The 21,508-nt window shown below is 34.6% G+C and overlaps 1 protein-coding gene across 4 annotated transcripts in view; it reads right to left on the minus strand.

Annotated features, from left to right (window-relative positions):
* LOC145268835 (uncharacterized) overlaps positions 1-21,508 on the minus strand; it is a 1,065,816-nt gene that overhangs the window by 307,661 nt on the left and 736,647 nt on the right. For all 4 annotated transcript variants that reach the window (XM_080124499.1, XM_080124501.1, XM_080124498.1 and 1 more), the window contains 4 exons: positions 16,607-16,716; positions 12,349-12,402; positions 5,481-5,635; positions 587-645 (listed from right to left, as the gene is read on the minus strand). In XM_080124499.1, coding sequence (XP_079980625.1) covers positions 587-645; positions 5,481-5,635; positions 12,349-12,402; positions 16,607-16,716 — 378 coding nt within the window. The remainder of the gene's footprint in view (positions 1-586; positions 646-5,480; positions 5,636-12,348; positions 12,403-16,606; positions 16,717-21,508) is intronic.

Genomic DNA, 21,508 nt, shown 5'->3' on the forward strand with positions numbered 1-21,508 from the left:
CCTGACTACAACATCGATGTCTTCAAGTCCAACGTAAACAAATTCCTGATGAACCGCCCCCTTAAGTAGACACTTTAAATATCCTCACTAACGTACTGTACTTACAATAACCCTTATCCCCGAGTGGCTTCCGGGCCTTGATAAGTGTTAACCACCTTGTAAAAAAAAAAAAATAAAATAAAATAACATTTTCGGTTTCTGAATAACAGTTTTGACATTAGTGATGGCGTGCGTGGCGGAGGTGTCGTGTGGAGAAGAATGTGTTGCTTAGCTAACCTGTCGTAGTTGCTCTCCTTTTTCTTTGTTGTCTGTCATCTCTTTTATCGGCCCAGACGACGTCAACAATCATGCAGTATTTTAAAAATGTGGGGTCAATCTCACTGATTCTACGTCCTATATCTTGACCTCCTTTGATGTCAGAATCTGGGGCCCCCAGGCTTCCGATTAACTTTTCTTTGATCTCACTCGCCGGGGATCTGGATTATCCAACACTTTTGGACTAGTATCACTATCAAAGTCTGCTAGTCCTGACTACCCTACTATTTTAATCATAGAGTATGTGGCTTTTACTTCTCTTTATACTCACCACTGTCATTTGCTGATGAGAGCAGAAGATTTGACAACAAATTTTGTATCATGGCTGAGCTGAAAATAGAAAAGTATCAGTAAAGAATCCGCTGATAAAATGCAAATTTTATATTCAGAGATTGGGGGAAAAAAACTAAACAAATATACGAGATACCTCAACAAGTTTCCAGACTTTTTTTTTTGAATAAACACTTTTATAGATAGTACACACATGAAACTTTAGTCCCTCTCGAAGTAATCTCCTCCGGCTGCAATGCACTTGTACTGTCCCAACAAATGGAAGGCCCCATGGAAGTCAGTGTGTGTGTGTGTGTGTGTGTGTGTGTGTGTGTGTGTGTGTGTGTGAATGACCCTCGTCACAGCCTCTTTCATTTCCTCAGTTGTCTAAACGACAGCCTCTAAGGGTTTCCTTGAGCTTAGGGAATAACCAAAAGTCACAGGGAGCAAGGTCTGGACTATAGGGAGGGTGTAGAACTGTCTTGATGCCCATTTTGGTCATGACGACGTCTTTCTTTCTGATCTTCTCCGAGCACCCTTGGGACAAACTTTGTGCAATTTTCCACTTCTTCAGTTCCTTGTGAATACTTCTGTGTACAGTTCCCACACTGACATCAAACTGTGCACTTATTAACTTTATAGGCGCATGAGGATCCTTACCCATGAAATTCTTTATTTGGACAATCAACGATGGTGTTCTGACTTCATTACTCCTCTCACACCTCACAGACTCCCTGCCTTCCTATGATTTCATTTTAACATGAAATCATAAAAATTGGCATGTCATCTCATAGCATCATCTGTATAGCAATAAAATACTGAATTTTAAAGAGTCTACGACAATTTTAGATGCCTGGACAAAAACATCTGGAAACGTATTGAAGGCTCGTCATACATAAAAGACGTTTAAAATAGAGACACGTAAATATAAAAACTTGAGAAATTAACGCAGTTAAACGATTAATATATACAATAATTTGAATACTGAACTAATTAGGGTTAAAAAAATAAATCCTATTTTTGCTTGAGAGCTCAATTAATTCCGCTTCCGTTTTTATTATATTTTCCATTTTTTTATGACATCCTTTTGTTCGTTTCTTTTTGAAAAAGAGATGATATTCTCGAAATATTTAAGAGTTCTACTATCCCAGTTATCTCAAACAGTAAAATAAATATATATACGATGAAACAAAAAACAAAAAATAAAATAAATGCTCGTTTGTATGTTTTTGTTCATGCGCCACATCACGTCAACATCCGAGTTCCTTCATTGCTATAGACTTCTTATATACTGGACTCAAGCAGTGTCCGTTGAAGAGAAATGTGATTGGGGATTGCGCAACTATTGCCTTATAATTATACGTGTAACCACCCTTACACGAATTATCAATTTTTTTTTTGTGACCGAACAGAAGCGGCGTTCATATATATATATATATATATATATATATATATATATATATATATATATATATATATATATATAAAGTTTGGGTAGGTTTATCCATTTGATAGGCGTTGAGTGAAATTTGCAAATCAAATAAGAGACGTGTTACATTTAACACTTTAAAGCCAAATAACAATATATATATATATATATATATATATAAAAAATATGATTGGCTAAATTTAAAAAAAATTCTAGTTTTCAGTTTTAACATGGAGCTACCCTGGAAAATATAGCGTTCCTATTTTGGAAAGTTGTGGATTCAAAAAAGAAATATATATTTTACACACACACACACACACAATATATATATATATATATATATATATATATATATATATATATATATATATATATATATATATATTTACATGCATTTTTTGGCAGCAAGTCATTATTCAAGCACGTCTGATTGAACATAACAGAGTTATACTTTTTTCCGATTTTTCTATAGAACGGAGAAAAAAAAAAGGCCAAAGACCCTGGTGTTTTGATGTGATGTTTTGAATCTAATAAACTAGTTATGACCAAAGTTTCATTTCATTCGGACAAACCACTAAGAAACGGAGCCTAATTAGAGTTGGGGCCGGTTTTTTTTTTGTCACCCTGTATATATACACACTTAACATATATATATATATATATATATATATATATATATATATATTTAAAGCGATTAAGCGAAGCCCACTATTAATTTGTTTGTAAACAAACTGATAGTTAGAGCACTGTTGCGACGGGCGGGTGTGGATTTAATACACACTCTAGGAGAAATATTTGCGGCACTGATTCGTAGCAGAATGGTGAGAGCTGCCAACGGTCAATGCGACGGTTGCATGTTCAATCCACGTCTGGGGAAAGCTGTTTGTCTAGCCGCACTGATGAGTTGTAATACAACGAAACAGTACTGTATGTGGATGACAATATATATATATATATATATATATATATATATATATGAAATAAAATGGAGGTGGAAGGACCTGGATACTCAACGTTTCGCCCGATTTATGCGGGCTTCTTCAAGAGGGATGGTCATTGAAAATGGAAAATTTCAATGTATACTGTTTTCATTTAAGATTGTTAGGATAAAAACTGAATTCTCGTTAAATCCGAGTAAAGCTCAATGGATGTATTTTATAGTGGCAGAGTATATTTAGTACAAGTTTTGTTGAAATTCAAAGACTTACAATTTTTACAGGTGAAATAAACAAGAGTTATATAAGAGAAAATATGTAAGTCTTTGAATTACAACAAAACGTGTACTCTCTCTCTCTCTCTCTCTCTCTCTCTCTCTCTCTATATATATATATATATATATATATATATATATATATATATACACACATATATATATATATGTATATATATGCATAATGAATATGAATACGTTCAGGTTCCTCCTCACAAAAATCTAATCGGCTAGTGTAAGGCATAAATAGAGACGGGTATAGCAGCTTGGAGAAGATGTGAAAAGATACGCCAAAAGCTTATGCATATTATCAGCTACGACTATAAACACCGGTTCGTACTAGATTGTATTACTTGATTACAGTAGCTAAAACCACTCAGCTACTTCAAACAAATATATCTTTTTTCCGAGACATATCAGTTGGTGACAACAATTTGAAACGACTTCACAAGTTAAAACAAAAATAAATGAATCTATCTATATATCTATAAAAGTGAACTTGTCTGTGTGTCTGTCTGTCTGTGTACATTTTCCTTCGCAATAACTCTGTTAATTGTCAGTCTACAGACTCGAAATTTGATATACAGGGTACTGAGATTTGGGAAAATCGTTGCGATCGGTTTTCGGCCAGAAATTTGGCTGTTAAGGGGTCAAAGTTCAACGATTTAACCCTTGAGAACTCAACCAAACTCCTCCGATAATTTTGGGTCTAAACACTTGAAATTTTAGATATAGGTTCCTTGGACATGGATCTAACTTAATAACTTGATTTGAGCCCAAAACAATAAATTTTAAAGGGTCATAATAGGGGTCAAAGTTAAAAAAATTTACCATTTTTTTGTTTTGCTCAGCATACATCTCCAAACACCCGGGCAACGCCGGGCTGAAATGCTAGTATATCTATAAAAGTGAAATTGTCTGTATGTGTGTGTGTACATTTCCCTACCAAACTACTCTGTCAATTTTCGGTCTACAGACTCGAGATTTGACAAGGTGTATTGAGATTTGGGAAAATCTTTTTAATCGATTTTCGGACAGATATTAAGTTGTCAAGGAGTCAAAGTTCAACGATTTGACCATTGAAAACTCTACCAAACTCCTCCGCCAATTTTGGATCTAAACACTTGAAATTTTAAATGTAGGTTACTTGGACATGGATTAAACATTTTAATTTGATTTTAGCCCCAAACAATAAATGTTAAGGGATTAAAATTGGAGCCAAAGTTTAAAAAAAAAATTACCTCTGCGGTCTTTACTAAATTACTCAAACAATTTATGGTCTAAACATTTGAAATTTTACATAAAGGATATTCACACATAGGGCAAGCTATGGACAGGACATAAGGTATTCCATGAACAAAGCTTCTTTCTTAGAACTGCACGCCTGTGGAACTCTGTTCCGTCTGCCTGCTTCCCACCTGACTACAACTTCGATATCTTCAAGTCCAACGTTAACAAATTCCTAATGAACCGCCCCCTTAAGTAAACACTTCATCAAATCTCCACACTAACGTACTGTACTTGCAATAACCCTTATCCCTGAGTGACTTCCGGGCCTTGATAAGTGGTGACCACCGTGTAAAAAAAAAAAGAAAAAAAAAAGGACCCGAGCAAAGTCGGGCTGAACTGCTAGTATATATATAAATAAAGTTGACAAACGTTAGAAAGACTTGTGTTATAGAAAGTGAGTAGATTTTTTCAATTTTTCTCCAGTCATTTGTATATTTTTTTTTTTTCAAAATCTACCAGTGCTAACGCAAGAGAATAATGGTTAGTGATTGCGCAACATTTGCTTCACAGTTCAGGGCGAGTAATCCATCATCCATCCAAGATGATCAGATGGTCTTTATCGTTCGGACGGATGAACATCATAAACAGTACACACGGAGAAGGCCAGAGAGTACATCAGTCGAAGAGCATAACTAAGATAAGGATATGCGTTCGACTGTAAAAAAAGGTTCGCTCAATTGGCTTGAGACCGACTTACTTTACTTTTTTATTCGTGCGTTAAAAAGATAATTCAGACTCTACTAGACAGCAAAATACTTCTTGATCGACCAGATTTTAATATACGACAAAAAAAAAAAAAAAAAAAAAAAAAATGAAAGGTTGTTTTGTTTTACGGCATATCAACCCTTTTCAGGTTATTTAATGTCTAATTCGGTCATTTTGGTAAAAGTGTCTCTGCTTCACTAAAACTAAAATAGACACACACACACAAAAATAAATAAATTTCCCCATTTATTTTTTACGTACGCTGAATTGTTGTATCCGACAGATTTTAAAATCTCTTGAACAAGATCCAAGTTGGATCTTTGTGTTTTATCCATGGAACTGTCCGCCAGAGCCTGTTTCAGCAAAACATCAATTGCATCTAACATTCGTGGCATTTGCTGCATTTGAAGTGACAGCTAAAAAAAAATATAATAACAATTCAATAATATCATCAATATTAACAATAATAATACTAATAATAATATATAACGATAACAGTAATAATAATAAATAATAAGATATAAATAATAATAACAACAAGTCTCCCTCTGATGCTGCATGTGAGATGACACCACAAAAAATAGTGAAGAAATGATGAATGTGAGAAGTATAAAGGGCCAACGTTGCCTTCACAGTTTCAGAAAAATCTAATTGATGGAGCAAAAGTTATGGGATAAAAAAATGTCATTTGTTGCAATTTTTGGGCATTTGTGTCCCCTTTTGAGCTCGTGGGAAAACCGAATCCCAGAGAAAATGGACAAACGGTGCAGTTTCACACCTTAAGACATGTATATTTGAATTCAGCACCATAGAAAACCCACTATATAAGCATATATATCAAGTTTTTGAGTAATATGAAAAAAGAGCTCCAAAAAGGCATGTTTTTTTAAAACAACAAAATACGTTTTTAAACTTAAGCATAACAAACCAACAAAGATACTGCTTAAAACTTGAGCATAACAAAAATACTGTTTTCCACTTAAGCATAACAAACAAAAATACGGTTCTAAACAAAAGCATAAAAAAACCAACGAAAATACTGTTTTAAATTTAAGCATAACAAGCCACACATGCGTGGTCCTCCTCTGGTGCTGCATATGAGATGACGCCACAAAAAATAGTGAAGAAATGATGAATGTGAGAAGTGTGAAGGGCCAACGTTGCCTTCACACTTTCGCAAAGTTTCAGAAAAATCTAATGGATGGACAAAAGTTATGTAATTTATTACAATTTTGGGGCATTTGTGACCCCTTTTGAGCTCTTGGAAACGCCGAATCGCAGTTAAAATGGGCAAACGGTGCCGTTTCACGTCCTAAGACATGTATATTTGAATTCAGCACCATGGAAAACCTCTATATAGACATACATATCAAGTTTTTGAGTAATATGAAAAAAAAAAAAACCGCTCCAAGAAGGAAAGTTTTTTTAGCCCTAGAAGTCCCAGAGGGATGCGAACCAGAATTTTGCCAGGGTCACCCATACTGAATTTATATTAAGAACAATGGCCTCCATATTTTGGCTAAGTTTCAGAAAAATCTAATGAATGGATCAAACACTATGAGGCAAAAAGCGTCATTTTGGGGCATTTTTAACCTCTTTTGAGCCCCTGGAGACGCTGAATCCCAGTGTAAATGGATAACGGTGCAGTTTCAGGCCTTAACACGTGTATATTTGAGTTGACCACCGTGAAAACCCACTATATAGTTAGACATATCAAGTTTTTATCGAGAAATATGAAAAAAGAGCCACAAAAAGGAGCGTTTTTAGCACTAAAAGTCCCCGGGGACGCAAACCAGAATTTTGCCAGGATCATCCATACTGGATTTATATTAAGAACAACAGGATCCACATTTTGGCCAAGTTTCAGAAAAATCTAATGGATGGATCAAAAGTTATGGGCCAAAACGTATCATTTTTGGCCATTTTGGAGACATTTTTGACCTCTTTTGAGTCCCTGGGAACGCAATGGGAATTTTCATAAAATTTTTTTTTTACTGTGCACATTTTTTTAATGGAATACAATTTGTTGCAAAATTTCAGGAAAAACTAATGGATGGTTATGTGGCAATTATCTCGAATAATGGATGGATGCATGGACACCACTGAAAACATAGGCCCCTCTCCAATAAATCGGGGGACCAATACTAACAGCAACAATTATAATTGAAAAAATAAAACAATATAAAGATCTGAAATGGGAAATAGTTAGACTTTAGAAATGTAAAGAAGTTATGACTAAAAGCCACCATAAATGGCTTAATCGGATTGATGAAACAATCTCCTTTTCAATGTTGCAAAATATTTGCATATTAAGAACGGCGAAAGTTTTAAGGTACAGAATTGATCTGATGTTTAAAAAAAAATCCAACTAAAAACATTCAGAATTTCAGACTACTATAAAATAATAATAATAATAATTGAATTATTTTTAAAAAATATAATAAAATTTCCACGATCACGACGTGATTTCTCGAGGCAAAGATAAAATGCTCTCGATCAAAAATAGATTTACTAAAATGTTTGTATTATTATTCATTTTTAAATTTTTAATTGTTTTTATCTATATGTGAGTGATTTTTCACACGCATTCTGACTTGAAATTACTAAAAGAAAAAGAAATTTCCATGATCACCACGTGACTTCTTGAGGCAAAGATAAAATGCTCTCGACCAAATATGCATAATCAGCGCTCAAGAAGGGAATTATTCTTGCTTTAACGAAAACAAAATGTTGCTAAATTCAAAATTATTGATTTCTCTTAGGGGGAGTAGTATCATTTAACTCCTCGAAAACTTTTACTTAGAAAACTTAAACTAAGTACATACTTAGTGTTTTTTTGTATACTGATCATGTCTTTTATGTATGTGCGATAATGTACCTTGCCTCACACTCAGGTGAAAAGAAACATGCAGGAAAAGAACGAGTTTGTATAAAAGTCTGTGTAAATGACACAGAAAAAGAATTAGAAAAATACGTAATGCAGAACACTGAAAGAATAATTATAATTTATATTAAGAACAACAGGATCCACATTTTGGCCAAGTTTCAGAAAAATCTAATGGATGGATCAAAAGTTATGGGCCAAAACGTATCATTTTTGGCCATTTTGGAGACATTTTTGACCTCTTTTGAGTCCCTGGGAACGCAATGGGAATTTTCATAAAATTTTTTTTTTACTGTGCACATTTTTTTAATGGAATACAATTTGTTGCAAAATTTCAGGAAAAACTAATGGATGGTTATGTGGCAATTATCTCGAATAATGGATGGATGCATGGACACCACTGAAAACATAGGCCCCTCTCCAATAAATCGGGGGACCAATACTAACAGCAACAATTATAATTGAAAAAATAAAACAATATAAAGATCTGAAATGGGAAATAGTTAGACTTTAGAAATGTAAAGAAGTTATGACTAAAAGCCACCATAAATGGCTTAATCGGATTGATGAAACAATCTCCTTTTCAATGTTGCAAAATATTTGCATATTAAGAACGGCGAAAGTTTTAAGGTACAGAATTGATCTGATGTTTAAAAAAAAATCCAACTAAAAACATTCAGAATTTCAGACTACTATAAAATAATAATAATAATAATTGAATTATTTTTAAAAAATATAATAAAATTTCCACGATCACGACGTGATTTCTCGAGGCAAAGATAAAATGCTCTCGATCAAAAATAGATTTACTAAAATGTTTGTATTATTATTCATTTTTAAATTTTTAATTGTTTTTATCTATATGTGAGTGATTTTTCACACGCATTCTGACTTGAAATTACTAAAAGAAAAAGAAATTTCCATGATCACCACGTGACTTCTTGAGGCAAAGATAAAATGCTCTCGACCAAATATGCATAATCAGCGCTCAAGAAGGGAATTATTCTTGCTTTAACGAAAACAAAATGTTGCTAAATTCAAAATTATTGATTTCTCTTAGGGGGAGTAGTATCATTTAACTCCTCGAAAACTTTTACTTAGAAAACTTAAACTAAGTACATACTTAGTGTTTTTTTGTATACTGATCATGTCTTTTATGTATGTGCGATAATGTACCTTGCCTCACACTCAGGTGAAAAGAAACATGCAGGAAAAGAACGAGTTTGTATAAAAGTCTGTGTAAATGACACAGAAAAAGAATTAGAAAAATACGTAATGCAGAACACTGAAAGAATAATTATAATTTATATTAAGAACAACAGGATCCACATTTTGGCCAAGTTTCAGAAAAATCTAATGGATGGATCAAAAGTTATGGGCCAAAACGTGTCATTTTGGGGCCATTTTGGAGACATTTTTGACCTCTTTTGAGTCCCTGGGAACGCAATGGGAATTTTCATGAAAAGATTTTTTTTTACTGTGCACATCTTTTTAATGCAGAACACTGAAAGAATAATTATCGCAGAAAGAGACACTGAAAAAAACAACAAAAAAACAAAACAAAAAAGAGGCAAGGGCTAAGACGAAAAAAGAGAACAATGGGAAGAGAAACATCTACACTTACAATTCATAAGGATTACAAAAGATTGAACTAACGAAAATACTTGGACATGGTTACAAAATAGAGAAACTGAATCCCTAATAACAGCCACACAAGATAATGCGATTAGAACCAAGCAAGGATCGACAAGACACAAAAAACAGTAAATACAGATTGTGGACAAAGAGACGAAACAATAAACTACATAATTAGCGAATGCAACAAACTAGTCCAAAGAGAATATAAGAATAGACACGATCAAGTGGGGAAGGCAGTACACTGGGAATTATGCAAACAACTGCATCTTGAACATTCAAACAGATGGTACAAGCACAAGCCGGCAACAGTACTTAAAAATAAATCTTACAAAAGTCTATGGGACATGGATATACAAACGGAGAAATCCATCCAAGCAAGGAGACCGGATGTCATAAATATTAACAAGAAGGAAAAGTCCTGCCAGATTGTAGATTTCACCATCCCAGCAGACCATAGAGTGAAGATCAAGGAGATAGAGAAGCTGAGCAAATACACAGAACTGGCAAAAGAGCCGAAAGGAATATGGAAGATGAAGAAAGTCAAGATTACGCCACTAATAGTAGAAGCACTAGTAATAATATGGAAAAAAACTTCGAGATAGGGATGACTGAGAAGATATACCGGAGACTTCTTGGCCTTCAGGCTAAGATCAAAGTGTAGTATCTGTTTTTCAGATGATACACTTCAATTTCTTGTTCTGTCCGGGGAGGAGAAATCCTTCACGACTGAGACGATTTTTAAAAAAACGACCCTGGTGTCTAACTCTTGAGGAGGCAAATAGGAACAATGATGAAAACGGTTGAAATATTTAGGAAAATCCTTGAATGCAGAAACTAATGCACATGATCTACTAGTGCAAGCCGGACATATAGAAACGGCTTTTTTAGTGTTCTTTTACAAGCAACTGCAACAATGGTGTCTTCAAGAACTATGGAATTCTTCTTTGCCCTAACTGCATTAATCAAGGAATGAAATCCATTATGGATATTAAACTTTTTTCAAGGATTAAGTCTGCATTTGGAACCCATTAATCATATTCTTTCTTTACATTCAACATTCATTTCCTTTATCTTTGTTATTTAAAGACATTTCACTTTTAATATTTTTCTTTGTATGTGCTACTTGGCATTATTATTGCGAACCAATATTAGTCTGAGGAGATGCGCTTACATTGAAAACTCATGGATTAAGGACATTAATTTAAACGTTGTATTCTTTGATTCAAGCACTAAATTTGAAATTTTATTTGGAAATTGGTCCTGTTAACCCTTAGGCTACGCTGGCTGTTAATTTTTTAACACCTAGTTTTCTTTTACAAACAACTGCAACAATGGTGTCTTCAAGAACTATGGAATTATTCTTTGCCCTGCATTAATCAATGAATGAATGAATGAATGTTTGTATTGCTTTTTGATAAAAAAAAATTATTTTTCAAACACCCTAGACTTGATTTTATATGATGTGAAAAAATCCACACCCATCGTAGGCAATGCGTGTAAAAATATCATCGTAGCCGAAGGGTTAATTTTTTTTATTACATTTCCATCCCAAACAAGGCACATTACCACTTTGGTGTAGGGGGCTACTATCAGGGGCAGCAACTACTGGGACACTATGTAGGGATTTGGGCAGCAAGATGTCGGTTCACGTTACACTTGAACTTCTGCATGTCAGTACAGTTAGGGAAGCAGGGACCTGGAATGGAATTCCAGAGTCTAGCAGTTCTGGGGAGGAAACTACGGGAGTAGAAAGATCTTTTACATCTAGGGATCTCTACTGTGTGGGGGTGGGATTTAGCTGCCTGTCGGGTTTGTCGAGGGTGTCTACGTTGTGGGGGCACAAGTGTCTGCAGTTCGTCAGAGCATTCACCATTAAAATACTTGTAGAACAGGCAGAGGGATGCAACGTTTCGTCGATGGGACAGAGGCTGAAGCTTAGATGCCAGTTCAGGGCCTATCAGATTGGCGACTCTCTTTTGAACCTTGTCTAGGAGCGAGAGACTAGCAGCAGATGCACCAGCCACAACAATACTCCATAGATGGGCGAATGGTGGCCTTAAAAATTATTTAGGGATTTTAGGCTAGATGTTATTATTTGACAAACGAATGAGACAAGAAATGTGTGTGTGTGGGGGGGAATAACGGAGTATTAGCAGGAGCTGATTCAATTGAAAAGGGTGAAGAGTAAGAGGATGCTATCAATAAATAAATCACGTAAATAAAGAAGTAAGACTTGAAATTACAGAACAATATAGGCACGGTAATATAGGGTTCAGAGCTGGAAGGACGTCTATACATGAGTAACAGCGTTTTCAAATTCTTTAGGGATTTTAATTTAAATGTTATTATTCGACAAACAAAGGATGAATGAGACGAGTAGGAGTATTAGAAGAAGCTGGTTCAGTTGAAAATGGATGAAGAGTAAGAGGATGTTATCAATTAATAAATTAAATAAATGACGTAAATAAAGAAGTAAGACTTGAAATCACAGAACATTATAGGCATCAGGGCTGGGAGGATGTCTATACATGAGTAATAGCGTCTTCAAATTTGGATTTCCATGACCATGGTCATACTCACATTCAGACACTTGTTCAACGTACTCACCATTTCTTTTAGTAAATTTCTGACATTGTTATCCGGGGTCATCGAACTGAAATTCTGAAACATTAAGTATATATAACAAATATAATTGAACAACTAAACAATATCTCTCACTATATATATATATATATATATATATATATATATATATATATATATATATATATATATTAGATAAATGAGTGTTGGAATGCTGAGGCATATATATATATATATATATATATATATATATATATATATATATATAACTACTTAATTTACTCACATAAAATTAATATACGAAAGTATAGATTTATGCTTAAACTTTAAGTATTTACTTCAAAAGTGCTCAATATGTAGGTAGAGCTAGTTAGTAATGTATAATATATATATGGCGATTAAGCTACACTGAATATTCCGCGTTTCATCCACTCTAGGACTCTTCAGGCTTATGCGCATAAGCCTGAAGAGTCCAAGAGTGGATGAAATGCGGAACATTCAGTGTAGCTTAATCGCCATATATATATATATATATATATATATATATATATATATATATATATGAGAGAGGGAGAGAGAGAGAGGGAGAGAGAGATAACGCGCGGATCTTTACAGACGGACTTTTCTTTCTCCAACTTTACAACATCGCAAGAAAGAACCAAAAGAAAAAAAAAAAAAGAAAGAAAACAACATACTGAGAATGGAGTTTGATTCCGAAATATATTTAAATTATAAATTTCAAGCAAGTAAAATATTTCTTTATTTTCTTAATATTGCGTTGTGATTTGGCTTTCAAGCGCACTTGATGCATATTTTATACATACATATATATATATACATATATATATGTGTGTGTGTGTGTAGAAATGTATGTATATATGAGTGTTGGGATATATATATATATATATATATATATATATATATATATATATAACTACTTCATTTACTCACACAAATTTAATATACGAAAGTATAGATTTATGCGTAAACTTTAAGTATTTACTTCAAAAGTGCTCAATACGTAGGTAGAGCTAGTTAGTAATTTATAAAATATATATGGCGATTAAGCTACACTGAATATTCTGCGTTTCATCCACTGTAGGATTCGTCCTGACGAATCCTACAGTGGATGAAACGCAGAATATTCAGTGTAGCTTAATCGCCATATATATTTTATAAATTACTATATATATATATATATATATATATATATATATATATATATATATATATATATATATATATATACATTAGTGTTGGGACATTTAATTGGAATCGAAAAAAAAAAATCAAAACTGTTGGGGGTATCAGAATCTGAAAAAATTGGGCCTATTTTCCGATGCCAAAAACGATTCTTTTAATTAACTATTTTTTTTTTATTTGATTTTGTTTAAAACAAAATCTTCCACTTCTGATAGTAATGATAAAAATGATCAATATGTATTGCTCTTAAACGATCTGTAAAACTAAATTCTACCCCTACAAGTTTTTAACGTTCGAGAAAATATCTGCACATATAACGTGCGTTTTTATGTCAATCGGTGGAGGGGGGGGGGAGGAAATAACGACTTTATAGTTAAATATTTAAATATTTATAAAGAATCGGAATCGGTAATTGTATTGGAATCAGGAATTTAGTACGGAATAGGTAATTGTATCGGAATCGAAAAAATATTGGAATTGTCTCATATATATTAGTGATGAAACAATTGATTTATATATATATATATATATATATATATATATATATATATATATATATATATATATATATATATATATATATATAAATCAATTTAGGTAAACAAAATCACCATTAGTCGCTACAATAAATTTACTGTTTCAATCTAAAATGATTTCATCAGGTGACAAAAGCCTCTGTTCTTACTTAAGGTCAGTCTTTTAATGAAAATAAAAGTTCAGAAGGCTATTTTTTCTTTTTTTCTTCTTCTTTTTTTTTAAATTATAATTTGCATAGTGTAATTGGATTTTTTCTTTCAGTAAATCCATTCACACACTACAAATTTTAATTTGAAAAAAAAAGAAAAAAGTGATAAAAGCCGTCTGAATTTCTTATTTCCACTTCTGAATTCAAACACAATATTAAGAAATCTACAATAAAATTGTCGCTCTAGAAAAGACGACATGATTCCATTTCCGTTTAATGAAAACCGGTTTTCTTTTTTTTTTTTTGTTCCAGACCATCTACTAGCTAGCCAGTTGTGTACAAATCCTAAGAACAATAGGAGCCTTCTATCATGTCTGAAAGTGACAAAATGTTCAACGAGCGAGATGGGAGATGCGCCAGTGTACAACTCATGCACTGCCAATCCAAGTTATGACGACAGGACCATCGCTAGCGCCTTCAAAATGCATCGCTGGATTGCCATGAACAACAGGGATATGTTACAGAGTCTTAGCTTTTTACGACAGCTAAGTCTCTCTCTTGGTTCAAAATGTTGAGATCCAGCAACAAGCAAGAGCAAGATAGCCAGCAAAAAATTAAACTGCAGACCAGCTTAATGCGGGTACTGGTCTTCCGCTTTATGGTTTTTTAAATCAGAAATTTGCTTCTCCTAGAAAGGTTGCCTTCACCACGGCTTACGGGAGCCCTCTCCACCCCAACACACACAAACACACACGGTGCTAGTTGGCCGTTGACCTCGAAAAAGGGTTTATTCGCCCCTTTGGAAGGTCTTGTTTTTAATCCTTCAGGGAGACTAGCCACCCTCCTCACCAAACAAGTCTGGTGGAGGAACCAGTTTAGTTGCCGGTGACCTGACCATGAGGCAGGTAGTACTGGGTTACATGGTATCAGTAGCATATCACATGGCCTTACATGCATACATTTAAACAGACAGGTAAGATTTATATTATAGATTATACATATATATATATATATATGCTATGACGTCATCGTGAACAAACAAACAAACAAACAGATAGGAATACGGATTTATTATAATTTATACATATATACAAAGCTCTCCCTTTGTCTGTAAATAAACAAACATGTCAAACACTGGGCGGGTGTCTATATAGATGAGTTATCACTACTAGGTCTAAACCTTGATCCAGCTCATGTTGAGGTAACTTAGAAAGCTTTGCTCTATACCTAAACTATAGCATCGTCACTGTTCCTGTCTCAATATCTATTGCAAAGAATTACATTCAAAGAGTTACAGAGTAAACTACGTTCCTCGTCTTGATGACTCCAGTAAGATCTACGAGCAGTCATCATCATCATCACCACGCATTCATTCATAGCTAAAGACTAGCTTGGATGCCCAGCGTTTCCCGGGTGTTTGGAGGTGTGTATTGAGCAAAAAGAAAAAGTGGTAGTAGGCAGGCAGGCAAGCTCGAACCCGTACCGCAAAGGAGTATGAAAAAAAAAAAAAAATAAAATAAAAAAAAAAAAAAAAAAAAAAAAAACGTGACGTCTTTGCCGTTTGCGTCCATTGCCAAACTGGAAGTGGCGAAGGTTTAAATTAAGGTTAGTCAATTGAAAAGAAGGGAGGACTTTCGAAAATATCAGCGAAAAAATCGACCCCTCTCTTGTAGAAAAGTTGAGGGTGAAGAAAATAATGTTTGTAACCAATTTTTCGATATTTGTCGTCCGAAGTGTCGACTTCAAAACGATATCGATCTCGTGAAAATCTGTCGCCTCTGTTGAAAGTTTTAGGCAGACATACATACATACATTAAAAAAAAAAAAGGCTTCACTGTAAGGGTGCTTGTGCGTGAAATTTTTGTGGCAAGAGTTGCGCAATCTCCAACCACACCTCTCCTGAGTCGACATTGTTGAATACCAGTGGCAAGTGGAAGTTCAGGAAGACTGGAAACAATGCAGAGATAAGCACATACAGCGCCTAGAATTCCCAAATGGTCACCCATCTGGTACGAACCTGGCTAAACATTGCTTAACTTCGGTGATCTGACAAGAACCGATGTGTTAACGCGATTATGCCAAACATACATACATACATACATACATACATACATACATTTAAACAGACAGGTGAGATTTATATTATAGATAGTGTTTTGTTTAGTTGTTTTATATTATGGTGCATGAACCCTGCTTTGGTTCTTATTCCAATTATTTTGGAAAAACGTTTTTTATTATTCAAATTTTTTGTCTTAAAATATTGATTCATGGTTTTTGATTTGATTGTCTTGTAAAAGCATAAGTTCTCATGAAAAGAAAAAAAAATGCACTAAACTTAACAGAAAGAAACGAAATCTATAAGAATTCCATGAAAGACAATAAGAAACATCTTACCTCCAAGAGTCTGGTCAAAAGTTGGTGCGTTGCGTTTTGATTTATTTGGTTAAGTGTCGAGAGAAAACTTTGTATTGCAGAAGAGTTTCTGAATGTGGGACTCAATTCGCCTGAAGAAAAGAAGAATATTTTGTATCTTTTAAAAAAAATCCTTCTTAAAATTTGACATTTTATAAAACCAAAATCGTATGTATTTTTTTTTTATTAAAAACTAGTAGGCTGACCCGACGTTGCTCGGGATTGAATGATGATCAATGAATGTTTCATCCCTCCCTCCATCATCGAAATCGATGAAATAGCCCATTTTTCAGTCATCTCGATTAATTGCCTGCTCTAGTTGGGGCTCCATCAAAATGCAACAAGAGGAAGCCTTAGGTGCTTCTCACAGTTCACAATATATTGTAGTCTACATTGCACTGTAGAGAACTTACTGTTGATTTTATAAAATTATTCTTATATATAACGACTTGAATTTAAAGTTCAAAATGAAAAAGTTTAGTATCATGATTCAATTGTGCTCTAAGCAGAAACATTCATTTCAAACGCGCCCCTGATATATCAAAGAACCTACTATTGATTTTATATAACTGGCCTTAGGGCTTGCTTACTGCTTATTAATGGCTTGAATTTAAATTTAAAATGAAAATGTCAAGCATCTGTATTTTGTTATTAATTTTTAATGCTGTGTCCCGGAGTTCTACTGTGTGTATATATCTATAAATATAAAAACAAAAATGTATGTATGTATGTATGTATGTATGTATGTATGTACGCTTTTATATGTCATGTCATGTCATGTGCTACTGGTACCATGTAACCCAGTACTACCTGCCTCATGGTCGGGTCACCGGCGACTAAACTGGTTCCCCCACCAGACTTGTTTGGTGAGGAGGGCGGCTAGTCTCCCTGAAGGATTAAAAACAAGACCTTCCAAAGGGCGAATGAACTCTTTTTCTGGGTCAACGGCCAACTAGCACCGTGTATATTTGTGTATATGTATATGTGTATTGGGGTGGAGAGGGCTCCCGTAAGCCGTGGTGAAGGCAACCTTTCTAGGAGAAGCAAATCTCTGATTTAAAAAACCATAAAGTGGAAGACCATTACCCGCATTAAACTGGTCTGCAGTTTAACTTGTTGCTGGCTATCTTGCTCTTGCTTGTTGCTGGATCTCAACATTTTGAACCAAGAGAGAGACTTAGCTGTCTTACAAAGCTAAGACTCTGTAACATCATATTTGTATAGATACTCCCTCAGGCATTTGGGCTCATGGATTTTAAATGTCTGAGGGAGTGGCACTCGTCTGACAAGAGACGTTGCAATCATCATCATCATGTACGCTTTTCCCTGATGTCCACAAAAGGCTTCTTTCAGAGAAGCGCTTGCTCGCTTCACAACTTCTTAAAACTTTTTATATCATCTATAAATTGTAATATCTCGCAGTTACCCACGGAGCTCGCCTGTCTATTTAATTTTATTGACTTTCAAACGTTAATTATTCCACATTTCCCGCATCGGCACACGTTACATTCGGTTTTCGGTATAAACAAAAAGCGAAACTCGACTCTAATCACAGGCCCAGAGCCAGAGGTCTCTAGAGAGCTAAGTAACGTTTGGACGGTAGCTTTCATTTCGAGACGAGGGAGCGGGTTTCTAAAAACAAACAAACCGATTTATTGACCTCATTAAAAACTGTCCCGCACAAAATGCTAACTTCTGAATAGCTATCGCCGTCACGTCAATTAAAAACGCGCACCTGTTTTTTTTTTCACACTTTACTATTTTTCAACTGCGCGTCGTCAAGGCTTTTTTTTTTCACGGGCACCTACAAACACCCGGGCAACGCCGGGTACCCCTCGCTAGTAACAAATAAATGGAAAAAGTCTGTATATGTATATATACTAACAGACCGGCCATCGTTGTCCAGTCATAAGATACACTTAAATATGAAATGTTAATTCATGCAGATTATGTTAATCTATTATGAAAGAGACGATTCTCTATTGATCATTATATTGAACCTACCATACAGTAGTGAGATCCAATACTAACAGTTCGGCCCGGCTTTGCTTGGGCCCTACGTACTGTTAATAACTTTATGTGCATATGTATATATATTAAAAAGTTTGACTCATGTCAAGGTAATCTACATCTATAATTTCGAGTGTTTAGATTCAAAATTGGTGGAGGAGTTTGGTAGAGTTTGCAAAGGTCAACTCTTTCAACTTTAACCTCTTGGCAGCCAAAGTTTCGCCCAAAAACTAATTAAAAAGCTTTCTGTATGCCTGAATACCCTTTATATAAAATTTTAAATGTTTTGACCCATTGGCTGGCAAATTCTTGGGCAAAAAAACTGATTAAAAAGCTTGCTCAATGTCTGAAAATGTTTAAACAAAAAAAAAAAAAGACGGCAGAGGTCAATTTTTTAAAAGTTTGACCTCAATTTTGACCCCTTAACATTTATTGTTTTGAGCTCAAATCGAATTAAAAAGTTTGATCCATGTACAAGTAACCTACATCTAAAATTTCAAGTGTTTAAACCCAAAAATTGGTGGAGGAATTTGGTAGAGTTTTCAAAGATCAAATCGTTGAACTTTGACCCCTTGACAGCCAAATTTCTGGCCGAAAATCAATTAAAAAGATTTTCCCAAATCTCAATAATCCTAATGTCAAATCTCAAGTCTGTAGACTGAAAATTGACAGAGTAGTTTGGTAGGGAAATGTACACACACAATTTCACTCATATATATATATATACTAGCGTTTCGGCCCGGCCTTGCCCAGGTGTTTGGAGGTGTATGTTGAGCAAAAAAAAAAAAAGCGGTCAATTTTTTTAACTTTGACCCCTATTATGACCCCTTAACATTTATACTTTTGGGCTCAAATTGAATTATTAAGTTAGATCCATGTCCAAGGAGTCTATATCTAAAATTTCAAGTCTTTAAACCCAAAATTGTTGGAGGAGTTTGGTATAGTTCTCAACGGTCAAATCGTTGAACTTTGACCCCTTAATCACCAAATTTCTGGCCGAAAACCGATCACAACGATTTTCCCAAATCTCAGTACCCTGTATATCAAATTTCGAGTCTGTAGACTAAAAATTGACAGAGTTATTGCGTAGGGAAATTTACACAGGCACACACACACACACACACACACACACGCACGTTCACTTTTATATATAGATATTGGAATTCTTTCCCCTTTTCCTTGTACCTATTTGTGAATTATTCCACGGATTTCTGCCTTTTGGATTATTTTGGACCATCTTCTAATTACGCGATTCCCTTGGATTTTACTTGTGCGAATGGAAATTTATCTAACTTTCTTGGATTTGCATTTTGGGATTTTATTGTCATTGGATACTTTTTTTTTTTACACAGTGGTCACCACTTATCAAGGTACTCAGGGATAAGGGTTATTGCAAGTACATTACGTTAGTGTGGAGATTTGATGAAGTGTTTACTTAAGGGGGCGGTTCATTAAGAATTTGTTAACCTTGGACTTGAAGACATCCAAGTTGTAATCAGGTGGGAAGCAGGCAGACTATCCATTCACGTGAAATCTCTTTTTTCTTCACCCTATTCCCTCTGCTTCACTTTTTGTTATCAAGTAAGATCTTTGATTTACTTGCAGTTTCATCAAATATTTTTGCAAGCGAATTTTCTAATTCCTATTTTCTAATGAGAATGAAAGTATTTCTTCGAAACTCCGCGGATTAAGGACTATCCACTTATTTAGCGTTTCCTTTTCAGATTAAATATGTATTTTACTCTTTTTCAATGTGTTTTTTTTTTAACATGATTTATTAACTAGTTGTTCTTATATATATAACATTTCATCAGACCACAAAAGAACTGATATTTTAGTGCAATATATATATATATGATTTTCGGAATGTGAGAGATTATATATAATAAATTCCGAGTCTATTGCATGCAAGGCAAGTACTCTACCATCTGAGCAAACGCCCTGCCCACAAGAAATTCAATTTCTTGTGGGCAGGGCGTTTGCTCAGTTGGTAGAGTGCTTGCAAGAGGCTCATGCTTCAAAATCCTGAGTTCGGATGTGTCTAACTGATGAGCCCAAATGAGGGCGAAACTCGAATCTTGGACTTCCGGTTCGTTGACTGTCATGGCTCTTGTGGGCTGCAACGTTGTTTGACTGTGGAATTTATTATATATATATATATTTATTATATATATATATATATATTTGTAGTCATCGACATACAGTCCTGTTTCGTTGTATCACAACTCATCCATGCCGCTAGACTAGCATCTCTCCCAAGCCAAGGATTGAACCTAGAACCGTCGTGTTGACAGTCGGCAGTTCTCCCACTCGACCATGGAATCGACGCCCGTAAATAACTCGTCGGAATGTCTATTTAAATAGACACCTGCCACCACTTTTATAGTGCTCAAATCGCCTGTTCGTAAACAAACAAACAACAAGCTTCGTGTTTTCAGCCAATTAAGTAGCGGGTGAGATTATTTACAACAGTGCTCTACCCAAAGAGTGGGGGCTTGGTAAACAATTACATTTGGTCGCTACAAACAGCCATCTGTTTCAGTCAATGAAACTTCGATAGGTAACCTTGAACCATTCGAGGCTATAGAAAAAAAAAGAAGGAACTAATGAATGCAACAAGGTTGTTAGATAGTGTTCGATAACGAGAGCAAAATATTTTTTTTATTATTTATTCGAAGGTAAATAATTACATTTGGTAGCTACAAACAGCCATCTGTTTCTGTCAATGCGACTTCTTTTTTTCTATAGCCTCGAATGGTTCAGGGTCGCCTAACAAAGTCTCATTGACTGAAACAGATGGCTGTTTGTAGCGACCAAATGTAATTGTTTACCTTCGAATAAATAATTAAAAAAAAAATATTTCCAGGTTTAATA

The sequence above is a fragment of the Euprymna scolopes genome, chromosome 44 (genome assembly GCF_053919585.1).
Source record: "Euprymna scolopes isolate OS-2025 chromosome 44, ASM5391958v1, whole genome shotgun sequence".
NCBI classification, from domain to species: Eukaryota; Metazoa; Mollusca; class Cephalopoda; order Sepiida; family Sepiolidae; genus Euprymna; species Euprymna scolopes.